Consider the following 20761-nt stretch of genomic DNA (forward strand, 5'->3'; position numbering starts at 1 on the left):
AGATACGTAATAAATTGTTAAAATTTACTAAAAATGTTAAGGCTCGCCTTTAAAAAAAAGGGAAATGTTAACTTATGCCCTTGAGGCATAAGTTAAAAAGGCTAAATGTAGAAAAAAATCTTGGAAATTGTGCATTCAATGCATTAAAAGTTTCAAAAGTTGTATTTATAATATAAAAGTTGCTTTGACTTTCCATTTTAAGCTCCTTAACTTGTGCCCTTAGGGCACAAGTTAACATGACCCAAAAAAAAATCATATTAGATCCATCAAACTCTTTGGTTGAAAAGTTCATATATTAACATGGGCCAGCTGAGGCTACTGTGAAAATTTCAAACATATCATTGTACTGCGTACAACTTAAATTGTATAAACTTGCTAGCTGCTAAAAATTTGTTTAAGTTGGGACTTCACTTGCGTATAATATGTGTTAGAGCCACACGCACACTTCACTTTATTTATTAATTGGTCTTGGTCTCTTTATAATTCAAATTATATTGAATCGATCTGTCATAAAGTTCAAAACAATTTTGGTCAAGGCATTCCATTCTGTATGTCTAAATTAGTTTCCATTCTCATTTCCCTACTGAATGATTCACGACGATAACAAGCAAGGACACTACATACCTTCTAGTCTAGTCAAGAATGTGGTACATTAATTTTATTTTGTGTAACATAAATCCCTATTTGTATTAAATTCAATGTCTAGCTATTTTATTTTATTTTTACAAGTAAAGTTATTATATATTGGGGGTATTGGGCTATATTAATTGGAGACACGACCAAAGGGCAAAGGTGGAGTACTGCCCAACCCATCAACTTATTTTTATTTGATTATTTATTTGATTCAACATTACATGACATAGTTTTTTCATATCCAATGTTGACGAGGTAGGGAGCATGGCGACATCAATTTTCTGTGTGTCTTTGGTTTGGTTTTAAAATATAATAACCAATAGTTAGTATTACTTATAGAGATTGGAGATAGAGAAGTCTTGTTATAAGTATTACATAAATGAGCAATGATATTCTAACAACAAAAAATCAACAACTTTTGTGACAACCACCAATGCAATAGAGAGAGAAAGTAAAAAGATAATGTGAGTATGAGAGATAAAGTTGTCACATAGGTTGTCACAAAATGGTTGTTAGAATATCATTTCTCTACATAAATACATGCATCATAACATATTTGTATATTATTATCATATTTTTGGTTCAAAGAAATCAAAGTGCTCTTTTTCAAACATAACAAGAATAAAAAGACATAATCTGACATCTTGCTTGAATCACCTTGCTTGAATTAGTAGTAGTGTTTTCTGGTGTAAATGGCTAGACTTAGGACTTGGATCGATTCAAATACATCATAAAATATTGATTTACTGAACAGGTCAATATTGATTTTTTGAAGTTCCATGCATGTAAAATTCTTTGTTAATTTGAATAAATGGGTGTTGCAAAGCATGTAAAGTTTTTCATATATAGTATAGTTGATTCTTTGAAAAATAAAAGCAATATTTTTTTGGTTACATAAGATAAAAAAAATATAATAAAAGCAATATATGATCATCTAAGTTTATTTTTGAAGGATATGATCATCTATGTTATACATCATTATTAAATTAAATTTATAAAATTACAATGTCAAATGTATTGAATCATTTCATAGTCAAGTCCATAGTATAGTTGATTTAGACTCTGTTTGGTAAAAATAGCGGATAGCTGATAAGCTAGCTGATAAGCTAGCTGATAGCTTTTAGCTGATAAGCTAGCTGATAGCTTTTAGCTGATAGCTTATAGCTGATGACTGATGACTGATAGCTGATAAGCTAATTGAAGTGTTTGGTAAAAATAGCGGTTCAACTAGCTGTTAGATGTAAAATGACATAAAAGGACATTTTTATTCATACTATAATTCATTATTATTATTATTATTATTATTATTATTATTATTATTATTATTATTATTATTATTATTATTATTATTATTATTATTATTATTATTATTATTATATGTATATGTATTATTAAATATTTACCAACAATGCATAGTTACATAATATTATCTTGAGTAATTTTATTATACTGAATTGTTATAGTTACGTAATAAGACTTTTTTTGAAGGAAGTTACGTAATAAGACTTAACAACGAAAGTAATATTCAGCTTTAAAAAAAATGAAAGTAACATTCTTATAGGAAAAAAAAAATCGAAACGTACTCTATAAAAAAAACTATGGAAGGCATTTTCTCAAAAGAAAAAAAAGACGGAAGCGCAACTGATAATTATTTCATAACTATTTTAGTTTGAGTTAAAAGGATAAAAGTGGACTTTAAATAAAAACATAAGGGTAAAACTGGAATTAAAAGTGAGACGCTATAAGCTATAAGCTCAAACGCTACTTGAAGTAGCTTCTGAAAAATAGCTTATAAGCTCATGGAAATTCGTGAAATAAGCTATAAGCTCGTTGTAAAAAATGTTACCAAACAGAACTTATTTTGTCAAACGAGCTTATAAGCTATAAGCTATAAGCTATAAGGTAGTTATGTGGCCTTACCAAACAGTGCCTTAGTTCTTCGATTTTGAAGGAGCTAAAGGACTTTAGGCAACAACGTTTGACGTCATGTTTTTAAATTCTATTTTTTTTAAGTGAAACTAAAATATGTAGTCCTTTTACTTTATATTCCATTTTTTTTGTTAAATAGTCTAGTGACTAAAAATTTATCTTTTTAAAATGAACAAATGAGATGTCTGAAATTCAAACATGTTTCATTAGGTATTTGACGGGGATATTAGATGTTTTCATCAAAATGGGCACGCTATACATACCTATTGATTTTGTAGTTATGAAAATGGAAGAAGATTCTCATCTCATATCTAAATTCTTCTAGGATTTCAAGAAAGTAAGAAGCTTTTGTGTTTGATTATTTGTGTCTTATCCTCCTAGCTGAAGAAAGGAAGTAAGAAGCTTACGAAGGCATGCATGATTTTACCTCTGGTTCATAAATGATTTTTCTAAGATTTCAAAGCCACTAACCAGACTGATCCTTAACGATGAAACTTTTGTGTTTGATTATTTGTGTCTGGAGTCTTTTTGCAAGTTAAAGGAAGCTTTGATATCAACTCCAATCATGCAACCTCTAAATTGGAATCTTCCATTCGAGATTATGTACGGTGCAAGTGACTGTGTAGAACAAATGAAATTTAGTAAGGTTCATGCTAGTTACTATGCCAGTTAGACCTTAGATGACACATAAGTAAACTATGACACCACGAAGAAGGAATTATTAGTTGTGGTATTAACCCTCGATAAGTTTAGACAACAATACTTGATGGAAAAAAAAAATATTTGTCCACACAAATCATCCAACCCTTTAATACTTTTATTAAAGAGCGTGTGAAACAATATTTTCATTTAGAAAATATCTAAGATGAAAATTAAACTTCTGTCTTCATATTCGCTAGTGTTTTTTTTTTTTGAAAGAGTACTTTATTTTTATGAATAACGTTTAAGTTCGTGAAACAAGCCCCTTCCCCTGAAAGTACATTTGTTTTAGATTTAAAATAAATGATTTCATTTTAAACAAATTTGAAGCTAATTTCTATTTGTTTAGTATGATATGTTTTTTTAAAATCTAAAATTATAAAAAAAATGGTAGATTATTTGGTTGAGTTAAGAGATTAAAACAATTAAAAGATATATATCTAGTTAAGTCCCTTATATTAATTAATTTAAAAAAGTTAAATGTTTATTCTGTCAAATTAAAAAAGATATTAGATAAATATATAGTATGATTTCACCGCTTAAAGTTTCTCTATTCCACTTGTTACCACAGGAACATGCAAGAAGGATCTGATACGACGGCGAATCTTCGGTGCCGGAGATAGTCCCGTCACCAGAACTAACGGTAAACACCATCGATCGCTATATATTCTCATCATCAATCTTGAATTTCTTCTCCACCACTTATATTATTTTTGTATCATTCTCAATTCTTCGTTTTTTTTTTATTAGGTAATACTCTTATTTCACTCTTGTTTACACTTTTCAATTAGAAACTACTTTATAAATTTTAATTACTACATTAAAAAGATACTTAGATTTTATTTTCCATGAGTAACAACCACAAAGATATTAAGATACCTAGATTTTACTTCGCTCTTGTTATTTTGTCTATAAGTTGTTTTTATAAGTTAGGTTAAAGAATTTACAAAAATAAGTTGAAAAAAGCTTATGAAAACTGTCATAAGCTGTTTTCATTATTGTGTGCTGCAATTTGCTTGATTTCATTATTGTGTGCTGCAATTTGCTTGATTTCATTATTGTATCATGAATGGGTCAGATTTATTTTCATGTTTTTAATTAGGCTATTTTCTAGGTTTGTGTTGCACAATTAGCTCTGAAGCATGGGTACTCCAAACATGGAGAAGTACCGGTACCGGGTACGCGTATGGTACTCGTAACTTAGTACCAAACCGTACCTATTTTTACATCGTTATTTTGTCGTAGTTGGTGCAGCAAAAACGTACGTGCTGAAAAAATAACCAAAATTATCTTGCTTTTGATGAAAATAGTAGAGGGGATGCACAAAAAAAATAAAACTCTCAAGCAACATGATGATAGAAGTGTAGTAATTCACTTGAAAAATCTTTTTTGATGTTTTATACGAATGTACCCGTACCTTCATTTTTATAATTTGTCGTATTACGTACTGGTACCCGCACCTATGCATCATAGACAATTAGTGTAAATGCAACAGATTATGCCGCACATATCAAATTTATTGGTGCACTTAGTGATTATTCATATAATTGTCTTTGATATATATTTCTTCACTATAATTTCCTAAAAGATATAGGAATTAGGAAATGCTATCAAACTTTGTAATATGGCATTTTTTAAAAACCATTATAAAAAGTGCCAATGCTTGTTTTATTGCTTTCATTTTAAGTAGTCGAAGGATGTTCAACTTCACCGGTGAGGTTAAGGTGTACCTTGACTCTATGTGAAGAACAATATATCTAGTAATCAGTGTTGTTGATGGTGGACCATGGTGGAGAGCCAAAAATCCGACGTATGGTGCGCCATGTTTGAGTATGGCGCCGCCATCCTTCACAAAATCGGCCATGAAAGAAAGGCATAAAGCCAAAAACCCGCCACCGATATCCGCCGTGGCCGATATTTGACAACACCGCTAGCTAGTAAGGTCAGAAATATAACAATCGTGTTCTTCATAGTTTTAAGAAAGGAAGATTGAATGGAGATGCATTATTGTTTGGTTTGATATTGTGTGTTGCAATTGCTTGAGTGAAGGATTTGTCGTGATTTCCATCCTCTCTTGGGTATGTGAATAAGCAACTCAATGTTCTTAAGATGAGATATTTGTAAATGTTTTGTGCTCTTTTTCATGAACAAATTCTGAAATTGGATCAAACAAACACAAAGTTCAATGTAATAAAAGTCTAAAATTGATGATGCCAAACAAGGGTATGAACAAAATCAACCTATTTTACTATTGTCGTATGTAAGAAAAATCAAATTTTACATAGCAAAAACCCATTTGGGGTTGGCCTAGTGGTTGGCTTGGGATCTTGGAGTTTGCTCCTCCAGAGGTCTCAGGTTCGATTCCCTCTGGTGCCAATTTCGGTGGGCTAAGTCCATACAGAGCTTGCTCTGGCTTTAAACGGGGCCCCCGCAAGTGGGCGGTGGGATTGGTCCCCTCGGAATAGTCGATTCTTGGATCGGATACCGAGTTTTCAAAAAAAAAAAAATTTAACATAGCAAAGACTGCATTGAGACTTGGTTGCAATGATTTAAATAAGGTTTTAGTATAAAATACAAAATGCTACTGATAAATAGTCAAAATACTTGAAAATAATTAGATTCAACAAAATAACACGAGTCTCAAACAATGCATAATTTAACATAATAATAAGTTTCTTTTTGAAACAACAACCTAAAAAGTTAAACACTTCAAATGTCTACATCAAGAGAAAAACATGTAGAAACAATTCAGCCACAACTCTGCATACTACCAAATCCAGTCAAACTTCACCAGTTGTACTAATGATCCCTTGCATTTTTTCTACTCATCTTGCTGATCCGGCTCTAAATTCAAGTCCGGAAGTAGTCTCCTTGGAGATTCTTGACCAATCTGAATATCACCTTGAGCACCGTTCTCACCTGCAACATTTTCTTCACCTGATGTTGAGCTTCCACTTGGTATGTTACTTGTTCCTGATCCTGCATTCAAATTTGTATTAGATTCCACCATTTCAGTCTCCATTGCTTTTTGAGCTACCAAAATGGTGTTGTCAGCTGTTGAATCGGCTCCTGAGTTCTGCAAATCTGTTGAGTCTGCCAATTTATTATCATCTGCACTTGCACCATCAAAACTCATGTCCAAGTCAATTTCAGAATCGCTTAATTCTTCATAGCTTGCTCTTTTACTGCGAGCCCTAAGATTGTAGGCAATCTTTTTGGATGTTGTCCCTGAAAGTTTTGATCAAACAATATCAACTTTATGTGTCTAAATAGTCATGACAAATTATAATAAAGATAGTTTAAAATATTATATTTGTATAAGAAACATTTGCACAAATGTTGATTCTGATATTGAATCTGGAATTAGATTATCTGTTGTAATTGTGTGGTGCAATTATTGATCTTGATTGTCTGATCGAAATCAATGACAGATATTATTTGAAGTTGATTTGTGAATATACATAATCAGAGCCCTTTGGTCATAAATTAACGACCGAAATTATTTACTATGTAACGCAGTTACAACAAATTTGAACCCTTTGAAATTAGAGTCTGAATACAACTTTGGTGTAGTTACTAAGAAGTGTCAGCTTGCCTTTGCTGAAGTTCTAACAAACTTCAACATTTATGTATTGACTTTTGTTGAATTTCTATGCAAGTATATAAGAAGAGCCTTATGTCACAAAATGATATCATGTGAATATGCTGTTATTTCTAGTATGGTCATGTCTATAAATATTACACATTATATATGTTTTTGTTTTAAGTACACATGTTACTTTCTACCAAAAAAAATTCCCTCTGTCGGGATATCCATTTTGATTAAGAAAAAAATCATTTCTCATTGCCAGGAGGGTACAAGAGGAAAACTTACATCTATAAGATTCTTCAAAAAAACTAGTTGTGGCAAGGCAATCAACAAATACCGATAAACATTTGTTTTTTTTTTTTTTTGCTTTCGCACCGGTTTTCGACCCACCAATGGTGGGCGACTAATCCGGCTCGTGCGTAGAGGCATGCACACTGACCAAACGTTGTTCCTCTTGTGGATCGAACCCGGTATTCCCCGGGTACGCCCTTGGAAGGAGCTCCTTGCTACTGGAGCCCAAACAACTTGGTTAAAGGTCTATGAATTGATGTAACAAAATTGATTGATGGCGAATTAATTGTACAGAAGAAATAAGCAATTAACAATCCACTTGAATGAAGTACAAGTCTCAAAATTTCAAAATCAATTAGGTTAATGACGACACGATCAACACTCGAACGAATTTAAAATATGTACATTAATCAAGCAAATCAAATAACGAAGCTTTCGAATACATTAATGAAGTTACATCCAAACAATTTATATTTCAATTGAAGAGATCGGAACACTTCCCCGACGGAGGAGGTGGTAATTATCTACTACATAATAAAATCTCAACCATTGCGCAAATTACTGAAAAGAAGTGAACATACCATCGATTTCGGAATCAGATCTACGCTTTACGTTTTTCATCTTCAAATATTTTGGACTCTTTGGAAGTTTGGGTAGAGACCACCGAAAAAGCGAATGATCAATCAATCAATGAAATATCTGCACAGAAAAATGTTTTCAAAAATATGCAATGAATAATCCAATGAAAGAATTGATGTCGCATCTACGAACAAGAATGGAAAAGTTCGTACCAGAGAAGGTTGAGAAAGTGCTTTTCTCGTTCCCTAATTTAACAAAATAAAATGGATATATCACTCTGTCGAGCAAAAGCAAGTCGCCTGACAACAAAATTAGTCCCGAGTCGTATTCTTTGGCTAGGTTTGTGTCTCTAGCATTGAACTAATGACTAAAGTTGAATGAAATTGGTCTAAAATTACAAACCCTAAGGCAAAGGCAGAGCCGTTGTATTTATATCGAAGAGAGTCACTCTCTTCTTTTGTTCTTTTTTTTTTACTAAGAAATTATTTTGTGAATAAGAAAAGTGTTACTTTTTATAAGTTAAATAAAATTTATCTTAAAATTATTGTAATGAAATCAAATCGAAATTAAACACCTAATTGTATTGGATAAACCCTCACCAACAACATCAATCCTTAGCCCACTAAATAGGGTCAACTACCTGAAAATTGTGTCATAATATTTATCATAAATTATATTTGGATCCAACTCATTAATCTCTAAATATTTTCTTATAATTTTTCTAGATCTTTCTCTATCACTTTTGATCTGAATATTTTTCATTTGATTCATTTTTCTTAGTACATAATCTACATGTTGAGTCCTCATAAAAAAAATCATCATAAAGTAGCAAAAATTTATGAATTGCCAAACTAACAACGATGATGATTCCACCATTGTTTGTTGTTGAGTCAAAATTGTGTCATCTTTTTTCAAGCAATTAGAGTGCAAAAATATCATGTGACGACTACGACATCCCAACTATGTTGACACACCAAAACCATTATCTATCATTTATTAGCACTCAAAATTTATTAATAAAAAGAAATAAAGTACAAACTTGGAGCGACTAGGTCAATATCTAAGGCAACATGCAAGATACATAAAAATCTCTGTCTCGTTAAAAATTGAAAATACATTAGGTTTATCTATGTTTAGATTCTATTTAATGTTGTATATATATATATATATATATATAAACTAGTTGGTTTGTTCTAGCAAATCCTTATGAGGTATGCATACACCCACTAGTTTTTCTTAAGGTGTGTTTTAGCAAAGATATAACTAAAAAGTTGTTAAATACACCTTAAGGTGAATGTTGCTAAAACACACCTTCCAAAAAATAAGTCGGTGTATGTTAGCAACTCCTATAGGCATTTGCTATAATACACCCACTTATTTTTTAGAATGTGTGTTTTAGCAAGTTATAACTAAAAAGTAGTTAAATGCACCTTAAGGTGTACCTTGCTAAAACACTCCCACATAAAAACTAGTTTGTGTGTTCTAGCAAATCCTTATATATATATATATATATATATATATATATATATATATATATATATATATATATATATATATATAGAGGACATATCTAGTGAGAATGGTCTTTTTATATGAGAATATGAGAATGTGTTTTCAGCCTTTGGATTAACATTTAATGGCTGAGATTAAAATGCTCTATTAAAACAACTATGTGCTTCTCCATTTCTTATAACAACGTTCACCCCTTCTTCTTCCATATAGCTACTGCTTTTTTTTTTTTTTTTGGAACAAACCAACAAACTTGAATGATTAAAAAACGTATTACACCTTCTTATCTTTTCTATAGAATGAATATATCTCTTTTTTCTTGTTCATATTATTTTTTCTCGTTATCAAAATTGCTGTAACAATCATCCATATTAAAAAAAAATATATATGCCTCATTCATCAATATTTGTGAACCCATTCAACATCTTCAAATTCATGAATCCAAATTTAATATCGATTATTTTTCTTATTTGTGAACTCAGATATTGGTCAATCCCTAAACTAAAAGTAAAAGAGAAATAGAAACAAATCAAAACCCTAATTCTCAATTTTTTGAATCTGAACAAAAAAAAATCAAAAATGGAGTAGTTGATCTGAAAAGATGATTTCAAACCTTTTTTTTTTTAACTGGAAAACAAATTTAAAAAAGGGGTTGTTAATGTTGATGACCCTAAATTTTCATCTTTAATCTTCTTTGCCTTCAACAGATTTTTTTTTTGAACAGCTTGCCTTCAACAGAATAGAAGAGAGAAGTGTAACCTTTTTCCAAATCGCGATGCCGTTTAGAGATAAGCAGAGTAATCTTAATGTGTTGTTATTGGAATATGACAGCAAATTGGAGAAGATGAGTAGGGGAATAGGAAGCAGGTATGTGGAAGAAGAAGAGATGAGCGTGGTTATGGGAAAAGGAGAGGCACATAGTTGTTTTAATAAAGCATTTTAATCTTGGCCATTAAATGTGAATCCAAAGGCTGAAAATTCATTCTCATATTCTCACATAAAATGACCATTCTCACAAGATATGTCCTCTATATATATATATATATATATATATATATATATATATATATATATATATATATATATATATATATATATATATATATATATATATTAACTCTACACCCTTTTCCCTATACCAGAATTTTGATCTAGCGAGTTTTTCATGACAATGGAAATCATCCCTAATGGTAATTTGAATATTTTCATACCAATTAGAGTTTGAAAAGAGTAAATCAGTGTTAGCAATTTTATCGGCACAACAATTTTCTTCACTGAAAATTTGAGAGACCTCTAAAGACATGTTTCTAAGCAAATGTATGTACTTTTGCTATCTATTGTGTTAAATCCAAGGAATAACATTAGGCTGCTTGAAAGATAAATTAATTAACTGAGAATTGGTTTCAAGCCAAAAGTGAGTCTATATTTTATTAGAAGCTACTCCGATAGCAAGCATATCATCCATAGTTTCATCATTCATAGCATATAATTTACCAATGTAAAAAGCAAAGCAACTAAGAAAGATAGCATGATGATCTTTGAACAAACTTGATCTTTAGAACATTAGGAGATTAAATCATCACAAAAAAAAGTTTTTAGAATCATAAATTTTGACATGTTGGGAGCGACAACATTATTGGAGAAATTACCACTAAAAAAACATTTGGAATGATAATATTGATGAAAGCCTTTCAAGGAATAAGCTTATCCTAAAATCTACAAATGTTTATACAATACCAAATACCAGCAAAAATATTAATAATAGCACTACAAATTAACAATTTGCATTGAATAGACAAGCCCTAGAACAAGTAGCAATGATGTTCAAGACCAAACTAGTATATCCAAATGCACATTGATGATGCTTCCCAACCATCTCCAAAAATTAGCGATATAAGAACAATCACATAAAATATGGTTCTTGATCTGGTTGGATCTAAAGATGGTTTGCTTATTGTAGAAGATTGGATGTTGTCGTCGTCGTCCAATGCAGTTTGTCATGAGTCTGTCTCTACCGGAGAGGGTGGTATACCTTCATACACTCTAACTCTCAAGTTTGTGAGATTTTAAGAGAGTCCGGATAATGATAGGGTAAATAGTGAGATACCTGACCCAATGTTGTTCATAAGTATTTATAGGGAATAAGTAGAGTTTTAGTTGTTAAGCCTTCGCCTGGATAGATATCCATACGGAACAGGTGTTACCATCTGAGGGGTACTGCACCATCATATCCAGGATAGACAGTTAAGATATTGGTAAATTATCCCCCATTTTTCTATATGGGTAACCTAAGTTCACCTATAAAAAATTGCATGTATTTTGAAATTAGGTTATTTGTGCAAATTATTGATCAACTCAATCACCTTTAGCGGGATCTCCCGTTCGAACTATATTCTTTCTTTCCACAATGCTCGAACACAGACCTTTACTTAGGATTTAGTTCAACGCCATACATACCAATGTAATGTTGATTCAAACCTGTTTGGTATTTAGTTTTTTCATGGATAGTTATTACTGGCTAAATCTGTAAGCAGAATCATCCATCATCGTATGCAAACTATCAAGTTCTAACACAAATATGAAGGACATATAATAGTATCATATTATCCTCACAGTCACAGAAACATTGTTTCTAATTGATAACATTATCTAGATTCAACAAAACAGGTACATAAAGAGAGCAAGAAGTTCAACAAAATAGACACAAAAATCCAAAAAGAGATTAAAACAGGTACATTGCTTCTAATTGACAGTATTAGGCTCAACATCCCCGAATGGCTCATTCAAGTCCAGTAGAAGTCTTTTGCTTAATCGTATAGCTCCGGGGAACATCAAAAGGTTATATGAAGCCATATCTTTCTTCAACTTTTTGTCGTTGACCTCACTGAAGTTATATTTTTGCTTCCACATTTCAACAGTTTGTGGATTAGATGGAATGGTCAACCTTTCAACTTCAAGACTTCGAAGAAACTGCAAGATGAATATTGAAACTAAAGTTTAGATGATTTTTTTATAACAAAGATATTATAACCTTAAAACAAGTGAATTAAATTGAAACAAACATTATACAATGAATGAATGCAATTAAGTTCAATGGAAAAGTGGAAGGTTATGCATCAACATATCTCTCTCTTCTACAAGGAGTGTTATGGACACTCTCATTCTAGTTGTAACTCTCTTATTTGATGAAACTTATGTGCATATCACATTTTGAAAATGGATCACACACATATATATGATTGAATGACATACAACATGCATGAGATATAGGAAGCTGTTAATTACTCACCGATTCAATTATCTCCATTAACAAATGGCAAATTCGTTTGCCTCTGTATGCCTCATCTGTGGCAATGAAAGGCATTTCTGCAAGTTCTCTCCCATGAAATCTGTAGAGTCAAGGAATAACAATTCAATGATAATGTGTATCACAATATTTGATAAGAAAATAAAATTATACACCCGTGAAGAAATAACAAATTATTACAAATTAAACTCCATAACCAAAACAAAATAGTTGAAAAAGTATCAACAATTGGAAAGAGGACATACCTTACGGTAGCTGCAGCAATTATCGCGTCATCTTCTTCGATGATAAATGTATAACATCGACGAAAATCGAGCCTCCTCAGATTTGATCTAAGCAATTAAGGATAACAATGAGTAGCTTGAAATTTTTTTTTTTTTTTTTTGGGTTAATATGCTTGTATTATATATAAGAAGAAAAATATTATGAATAATACTAATAAAAAAAAGTTTGTATCAGAGACAAAATATGATAGATAACAACACTAATGCATGTCGTATAAGAAAATAAATTAATTAAATGTAAAGTGTTGTATTGTACCTCCACTTTGTTAGACACCCGATACTCTTTTAATCTAAAGTGTCATTACATGGTATATAGTGAGTGATAAATGCAGTGGTAAAAAATATATTTGGTTGGTGCGGTAATGACTAATGAGAATGTACACTAAACATACATAAGAATTAAGAAGTGCTTACCTGCGGTTGTATAGAACACTCTGCACCACATTGACGCCAGTATGTGTGTCTGTTATCATCCCAAAAGCTTCTTCCATCAACATGCAAGCAGCTGCAACCTTTGAATTGCTTATTACATAATGATCCTCACTTTTCGTATCCATTTGTTGGAGGACTCTCCAAGAATACCTCTCATTCCCATTGATATTATTTTGGATTCCGATTGATCCCTTCAATTTCTCATCAATCTTTCAAAAAAATCATAACCCACAAATATCATGTATTTGATTTTCATATTCGATGTACAAATCATAATCCACAGAAAAAATGAATGCATACCTCTTTACAACTTACGGAACAGTGAGTCCTTAATAAATCTTTCACAGTTTTTTTTAGGCACTTCCAATGACCTACAAAATCATTTTGTAAACTACTTCAGAGAGTTATGGTCATGAAAACAAAGGAGGTGAGGTGGATGAGTAGGGAAGATTTGAATTTGAAATATCAGATGATGACCGGAGAAAACTTACACTGCTTGTTGCATTGGCTGCACATGATGTCTAAAGGATAATCCTCTTCATCATCACCCTTACAGTATTTGCACTTGCAGTAAGAACATAACCAATGGTTGTCGTTTTCCTGAGAAAAACCCTGCAGTATAAAAATGAAAAGAAACAATTCACACTTATTTATTAATTCATGTGCAAGACCCTTCATGTAAGCAAAAGAAAAAAAAAGTAAATTAATTAATTACCTGTATAAAAGCACAAGAACGGTGATAAGTGGAGGGACACTTTGTACAGTTAATAAATCCCCCTTCATCTTCTCCTTTTCCACAAACTAAACAAACAATGTCATGTATGGGAGCATACATGAACATGTCCCGACGTTTTTGTTCATCCTCTTTCAACCATTTACTAATCAGGATGTTTTGGAGGAAGGACTTCCGCTTTGCCACCGAAATGCGTTTGTATGGTTGCATATTATCACTTTCAGCATGCATCTCAAACTTCCATACAGAGATTTCCTCGTCGCAACAGCTACATAAGATGGCTCCATTGAAAATTCGACCGGTTATCGGTTTTTCCCCATCATGGTAACGCACCTCGGTCCCTTCATCAATTTCCTTGCAAGTTGTCAACCATGCTAGGATGGTTTTTTTATAATGTTTTATTTCTGGTTGACGCGATGAAGTCCCCGCTGTTGCGCTTGGAGTTTCTTCTGTCATCAAGCTATGTTCCAGATTATGACTTGTTTGTTGAACATTACTTGTTTCGTTCATTGATGATGGAACTGTTTCCATTGGCAAACTTTGTTCCGGATTAATACTCGTTTCCGGAACAATGGTAGCTATTTCATTCACCGATGATGGAGGTGTTTCAGTTATCATACTTTGTGCATTATTTCTTGTTTCCCAGAAATTACCTATTTCAGGTCTTGGTCTACGAGAAAATGACCGTCGACCTCGTCGACCTGGTTTTTCCCAGTTTGCTTCTAACCCTTCAATATTTGACTCACTTTCTGATTCTGAGTCACTTATTTCCACATAATTTGGTCTTGTGCGTACCCTCAAAGTATATGCCATCTTCACTGAAGCTATATTATTAATTTGATCAAACAATGTAAATGTAATATGTTGAAATACTGTGACACAATTATTAAATAGTGCAAAATCAAGTTTGGATAACAACAATTATACACACATTTTCATCACCCTTATGAAATTAGAATTTTTTTACTCTACGTACAAGTAATTGAAAAACTATTACATGATCAGCTCATAATATGCTTCTTCATAGTTTTTGTACTACAAAAGATGCTTACTTTCACTGTCTTTGAACTCCTCTGGAAAAAAAATCTATGAACTTGTCAATTTATATTATTTGACTGAATGAACCAGTAAAATAAAATACAATTAAATGAGAAAAAAAATTCTTAAGAAGAAAATCTAAGCAAAACATAGGACCGAATAAAGATATAAGACATCCATTTTAATGATTTATATGTAAAAAAATTCAAAATCACAAAGATACAAGACATCCACTTTAATGATTTATAAGTAAAAAAATTCAAAATCAAATAGGCCACAAAGGTAATATATTCAAACAAATCTTAAAAGTTGTAAATTACTCCGGCAAAAGAACTAATGTAGCTTTCAAATACATGGATTTTAAGGTAAAAAATTATTTGATCCAAAGATTAAAATTAAATGCGGTTGTGTTTAATTTGGATGACTCCTTTAAAAAAATATGATCTTTTTTTTTTATCAAATTAAAAAAAAAGGTGCTTAATTTGATGACTCCTTTAAACGCTATTTTTTCCCGTTGAGCTTAATTCAGTTGGTAGGAACAATGCATAATATATACAAAGGTCGGGGTTCGAACCCTAGACATCTCACTTATTCACTTGAAAAAAAAAGTTGAATTTCTAGCTACTCGGTTATTTGACACCAAAAAAAAAAAAACACCAATTTATGCATCTATTGATTTTTTTTCTCATTTTTCGAAAGACTCAGGTTCAAGTCCCGACAACAGAATTTAAAAATATATATGTATGATTTGATCCGATACAATTAAAAGATGTTTTGTTTAAATTGGTTTCAGTTGATCCAAATTACAATTGTAAAAATCTACTAATACAATTTTAAACAAATTTAATGAAAAAATTTAACATATATATACTAAAAATTAACACTATGGAATAACAATGTCGATTGTTTTAAATTAATAAGTGTTATTAAAATTAATCAAACCAATATATAATATATTAACATACTAATTAAAAAAAGGATTAAAATTTTGAGCAATGATATTTGTACATCTTAATAACAACTTTGGTGACAACCATGGGGGGGGGGGGGGGGGGGGGGGTTAAGAATAACATGTGAGTGTGAGAGAAAAAATTGTCAAAAAGTTATCAAAACTGATGGTACAAATATCATTTCTCTAAAAAAATTGTATGCGATTCAGTTCAATTTTGAAAAATAAACATGAAATACAGTTCAATTTGAACGGTTTTTACAAAAGGCATTCAATTATATTTGGTTTTGTGGTGTTTTTTCAGATCTGTTTGTGGTTTAGTTTAGATCGATATGAATACGAACATCCGCATTGTCACGACAACGATGATTGTTGGATCAAGATTAAACGATCCTCGTATTAGGTTCGGTATTTTAAATTTTAAAAAATGTGATGTGCATGTTTTTTTCGCTGATTAATTTTGATCGAACGACCATCGATGTCATGAGCAAGGATATCTGACTATATGCAATCTAGATCTACAATTATCAATCATATAATAAAAATGCGGCCATGGAATAAATTGCTATTGAGGAGATAACATACCAACAATTATGGAACCAAATCCTTCCGTTAGATTCCCTGCTTGTCAGATGTTTAGAATACGCCGTAGTGGAGAAAATTGACATAAAGTGTTGCGTCGTTAAGAGAGAGTTACTCAGAACCACCTTAGACGGCGATTCGCCTTCTCTTGCTAGGTATACGATGGTTGTGAACTAGTTACTCAGAAACACCTGAATTTCGTAAGACAATTTAGCAAGACGATATCATGAAGATTGTGTCTTGGAATGCCAGGGGTTTGAGGGTTTTTGAGAAGCAGAATGAGGTTAGGTATATGGTAGGGCATATTTATAAGAGTAAATTACACTCCCCTCCCCTTAAAGATGCTTGAATTACACTCCCCTCCCCTTTTATGTTAAAATATACACTCCCCTCCCCTCTTATACAAAACATATTAGAAAATTTTTCATTCCCCTCCCCTAAAATATCATGTGAGTATGAGAGAAAAAATTGTCAAAAAGTTATCAAAACTGATAGTACAAATATCATTTCTCTAAAAAAATTGTATGCGATTCAGTTCAATTTTGAAAAATAAACATGAAATATAGTTCAATCTGAACGGTTTTTACAAAAGACATTCAATTATATTTGGTTTTGTGGTGTTTTTTCATATCTGTTTGTGGTTTAGTTTAGATAGATATGAATACGAACATCCGCATTGTCACGACAACGATGATTGTTGGATCAAGATCAAACGATCCTCGTATTAGGTTCGGTATTTTAGATTTTAAAAAATGTGATGTGCATGTTTTTTTCGCTGATTAATTTTGATCGAACGACCATCGATGTCATGAGCACGGATATCTGACTATATGCAATCCAGATCTACAATTATCAATCATATAATAAAAATGTGGCCATGGAATAAATTGCTATTGAGGAGATAACATACCAGCAATTATGGAACCAAATCCTTCCGTTAGATTCCCTGCTTGCCAGTTGTTTAGAATACGCCGTAGTGGAGAAGATTGACATAAAGTGTTGCGTCGTTAAGAGAAAGTTACTCAGAACCACCTTAGACGGCGATTCGCCTTCTCTTGCTAGGTATGCGGTGGTTGTGAACTAGTTACTCAGAAACACCTGAATTTCGTAAGACAATTTATCAAGACGATATCATGAAGATTGTGTCTTGGAATGTCAGGGGTTTGAGGGTTTTTGAGAAGCAGAATGAGGTTAGGTATATGGCAGGGCATATTTATAACAGTAAATTACACTCCCCTCCCCTCAAAGATGCTTGAATTACACTCCCCTCCCCTTTTATGTTAAAATATACACTCCCCTCCCCTCTTATACAAAACATATTAGAAAATTTTTCACTCCCCTCCCCTAAGAGAAGCTTGAATTACATTACCCTCCCCTCTTATGTTAAAATCTACACTTTACTCCTTCAATATTTTTTTTTTATTCTAATAATCTTGCAAAAATAATAATAATCTAACACACTTCCAAAAAAATAGTACTACGGGTCTATTTTAGTATAATAAAAAATTGAATACATATTTTTAGCTATTTTTTATTCACAATTTCATTAGCATGTAGTTTTAAACTTTATTATAAAATACAAAACAACCCAAAATAAAATTAAAATATGTGAAAAATTACTAAAGACAATAAAACATGGTTATTTAAAAGTAAATTTTATACTCTAAATTATAAAATCAATAGCAAAATATTTAAATTTAATTATCATTGACATTTAAATTATAAAGAAATGAATTAGTTTTTCTTAAATGGTGGTTCAAAATTAATATATATCATAAAAATAATTATTTATGTTAAAATAGATTAAAGTATAGTGCATATTTAATGATTAAGGAAGAGGGTTGTAATTCAAGCATCTTATAAAGGAGGGGAGTATAAATTTTATTTTTCAAGGGAGGAGAGTGTATATTTTAACATAAGAGGGGAGGGGAGTGTATTTCAAGCATCTTTGAGGGGAGGGAAGTGTAATTTACTCTATTTATAATGAAGACATCTACCTTTTTCTTAATCAAATAACCTAATGGAGAGAATCCAACACATTAAATGTTGAAATCAAACACCAACATATGAAATGTCAAATGTCCATGCAGTACCATTTTACCCACATTAAATATGATTTATCTTCAAATAATTGAAATATAACCAACAAAAAATAACAAATTGTATTGAAAAAATCTACAAAAACAAATAAAATATAAATCAGTAAAAAAACTTAGTAAACTGTTAAACTGACAAACACACTGATTATACCATCAATTGTTATTGAATTGTTTTAGCCCATGGTCTTAGATAAGCATAACATACGTGAGATGCTACCTCAATGATAATAGCCTAGTCTTGTTTTAAATTTATTGTTCAATCCACTTTCACCTAAAAAAATTTACTTTACATTCAACTTAATTCAGTAAAAACTAATTTACATAAGTAATTCATTTACTCAAAAACAATTTTACATTATTGAGAGGCAAGTGTTGATAGAGTAGCTTTCGTTGGGGGTGTAGTGTGTGTGTCATGAAGACTGTGTCTTGGAATATTAGGGGTTTGGGGGGGTTTGAGAAGCGGAAGGAGGTTAGAAATTTGGTGGGAGAAGAAACCGATTGTGTTATGTATTCAAGAAATAAATTTAGCAGTTATTGATGAGGGTTTTTGCTCTTCCATTTGGGGTAGTTCATCTTTTGATTATTCTTACTGGCCTTCAGTAGGAGTGTCAGGTGGATTGTTGACCGTGTGGGATTTTTCGGAAGTGGAGGTTTGGTCAACATGTAGTTTTGAGCATGTTATGTTGATTCATGGTAGGTTTCTTACTAATAATGATGAATTTTATTTGTTCAATGTCTATGCGCCTTGTGAATATGTGGCTAAACAATTGTTGTGGTAAACTTTATCTGTGAGGCTCAGAGCTTGTGTGGAGATTTCAATACGGCATGGTGTGTGAAAGAAAGAAAATCGAAGAGGGTATTAGTTCGTTTTGAGGATCTTGCCCCTTTCAACAATTTTATTGATGAGAATTTGTCAGTTAATCTTCCTCTTGCTGGTTGATCGTTTACTTGGTATCGAGGAGATGGTCGGTCTATGAGTAGGTTGGATAGATTTATGGTATCTGAGGAATGGTGCTTAACTTGGCCTAATTGTGTGCAGTTGGCTCAAATTCGAGGGTTATCGAATCACTGTTTTATTGTGTCGTCTGTCGATGAGGTTAACTGGGGGCCTAGACCAAAGAGAATGCTGAAGTGTTGGGCTGAGATTCCTTGCCATAAGCAGTTTGCGTGTGATCAGTGAAGATCTTTTCAGGTTGAAGGATGGGGTGGGTATGTGGCCAAGGAGAAGTTTAAACTGATTAAATCGACTCTTAATTTATGGCATAGTAAGCATGTTCAAAACTTACCAGGCAAAATTTCTTCCCTCAAGGAACATATAGCCCTGTTAGGTTGCAAAGGTGAAACTAAGATGTTGTCAGATGGAGAAATCAAGGAGTTATGTGGGCTGACGAACGATTTACATTCATTATCTCGGATAATTACTAGTATTTGTTAGCAACAATCTCGACTCTGATGGATCAAAGAAGGAGATGCAAACTCTAAGTTTTTTCATGGTGTTATATCGAGTCACCCGAAGGGGAACAATATTTCTTCTATTACGGTGGATGGTTCTCAAGTGGAGGGAGTTCTAATGTGCATAATGCAGTTTTTGCTCATTTTGCAGATCATTTTAAGGGGCGTCATGCTGATACACCTGTTGTGAATGATTTACACTTTTGCGCATTTACACAGATGGATGGCGGGAACTTGATAAAACTGTTTTAGCTTGGAGGAAGTTAAAGTCACGGTTCGAGATTATGATAGCTTCAAAAGCCTTGGTCCGGATGGAATCAATTTCAATTTTATTAAAGATTTTTTTGTCTAAGATTAAAGATGACATTATGTGTTTTATTTTAGAGTTTCATCATAATGGAAAGTTGACCAAAGGTATAAATTGTACTTTTATTGCTTTGATACCTAAGGTTGATAGTCCCCGGTGCTTGAATGATTGTAGACTCATCTCTCTTGTGAGTAGTTTGTATAAGATTTTGACTAAATTGGTCGCAAATAGATTAAGGATAGTGATTGGTTGGGTGACTTCAGATACGCAATCAGCTTTTGTGAAAAACTAGCAGATACTTAATGGGATTCTGATAAATAATGATGTAGTGGATTAAACTTCAGATATG

General features: G+C 32.0%; 2 protein-coding genes and 1 long non-coding RNA gene across 3 annotated transcripts; 1 reads left to right on the forward strand and 2 right to left on the reverse strand.

The window, feature by feature from the left end:
- The first annotated feature begins 3828 nt into the window (after window positions 1–3828).
- On the forward strand, window positions 3829–5331 carry LOC146901396 (uncharacterized). Its single transcript, XR_015021936.1, has 2 exons — window positions 3829–3904; window positions 4376–5331. It is a non-coding gene; the product is annotated as an uncharacterized LOC146901396 (long non-coding RNA).
- A 465-nt stretch (window positions 5332–5796) lies between these two features.
- On the reverse strand, window positions 5797–7935 carry LOC146901397 (uncharacterized). Its single transcript, XM_085733674.1, has 2 exons — window positions 7723–7935; window positions 5797–6489 (listed from the first exon to the last, which is right to left on the reverse strand). The coding sequence occupies exons 1-2, from the start codon at window positions 7760–7762 to the stop codon at window positions 6083–6085; spliced, it is 447 nt and encodes a 148-aa protein (XP_085589800.1). The 5' UTR covers window positions 7763–7935; the 3' UTR covers window positions 5797–6082.
- A 3923-nt stretch (window positions 7936–11858) lies between these two features.
- On the reverse strand, window positions 11859–14755 carry LOC146901398 (increased DNA methylation 1-like). The gene is made up of 7 exons (XM_085735658.1): window positions 13968–14755; window positions 13744–13864; window positions 13553–13623; window positions 13235–13461; window positions 12782–12868; window positions 12519–12618; window positions 11859–12199 (listed from the first exon to the last, which is right to left on the reverse strand). The coding sequence occupies exons 1-7, from the start codon at window positions 14601–14603 to the stop codon at window positions 11972–11974; spliced, it is 1470 nt and encodes a 489-aa protein (XP_085591784.1). The 5' UTR covers window positions 14604–14755; the 3' UTR covers window positions 11859–11971.
- Window positions 14756–20761: the final 6006 nt, after the last annotated feature.

This window comes from Medicago sativa, chromosome 8, assembly GCF_051527215.1.
Source record: "Medicago sativa cultivar Bolivia chromosome 8, Bolivia_mono, whole genome shotgun sequence".
Lineage (NCBI taxonomy): Eukaryota > Viridiplantae > Streptophyta > Magnoliopsida > Fabales > Fabaceae > Medicago > Medicago sativa.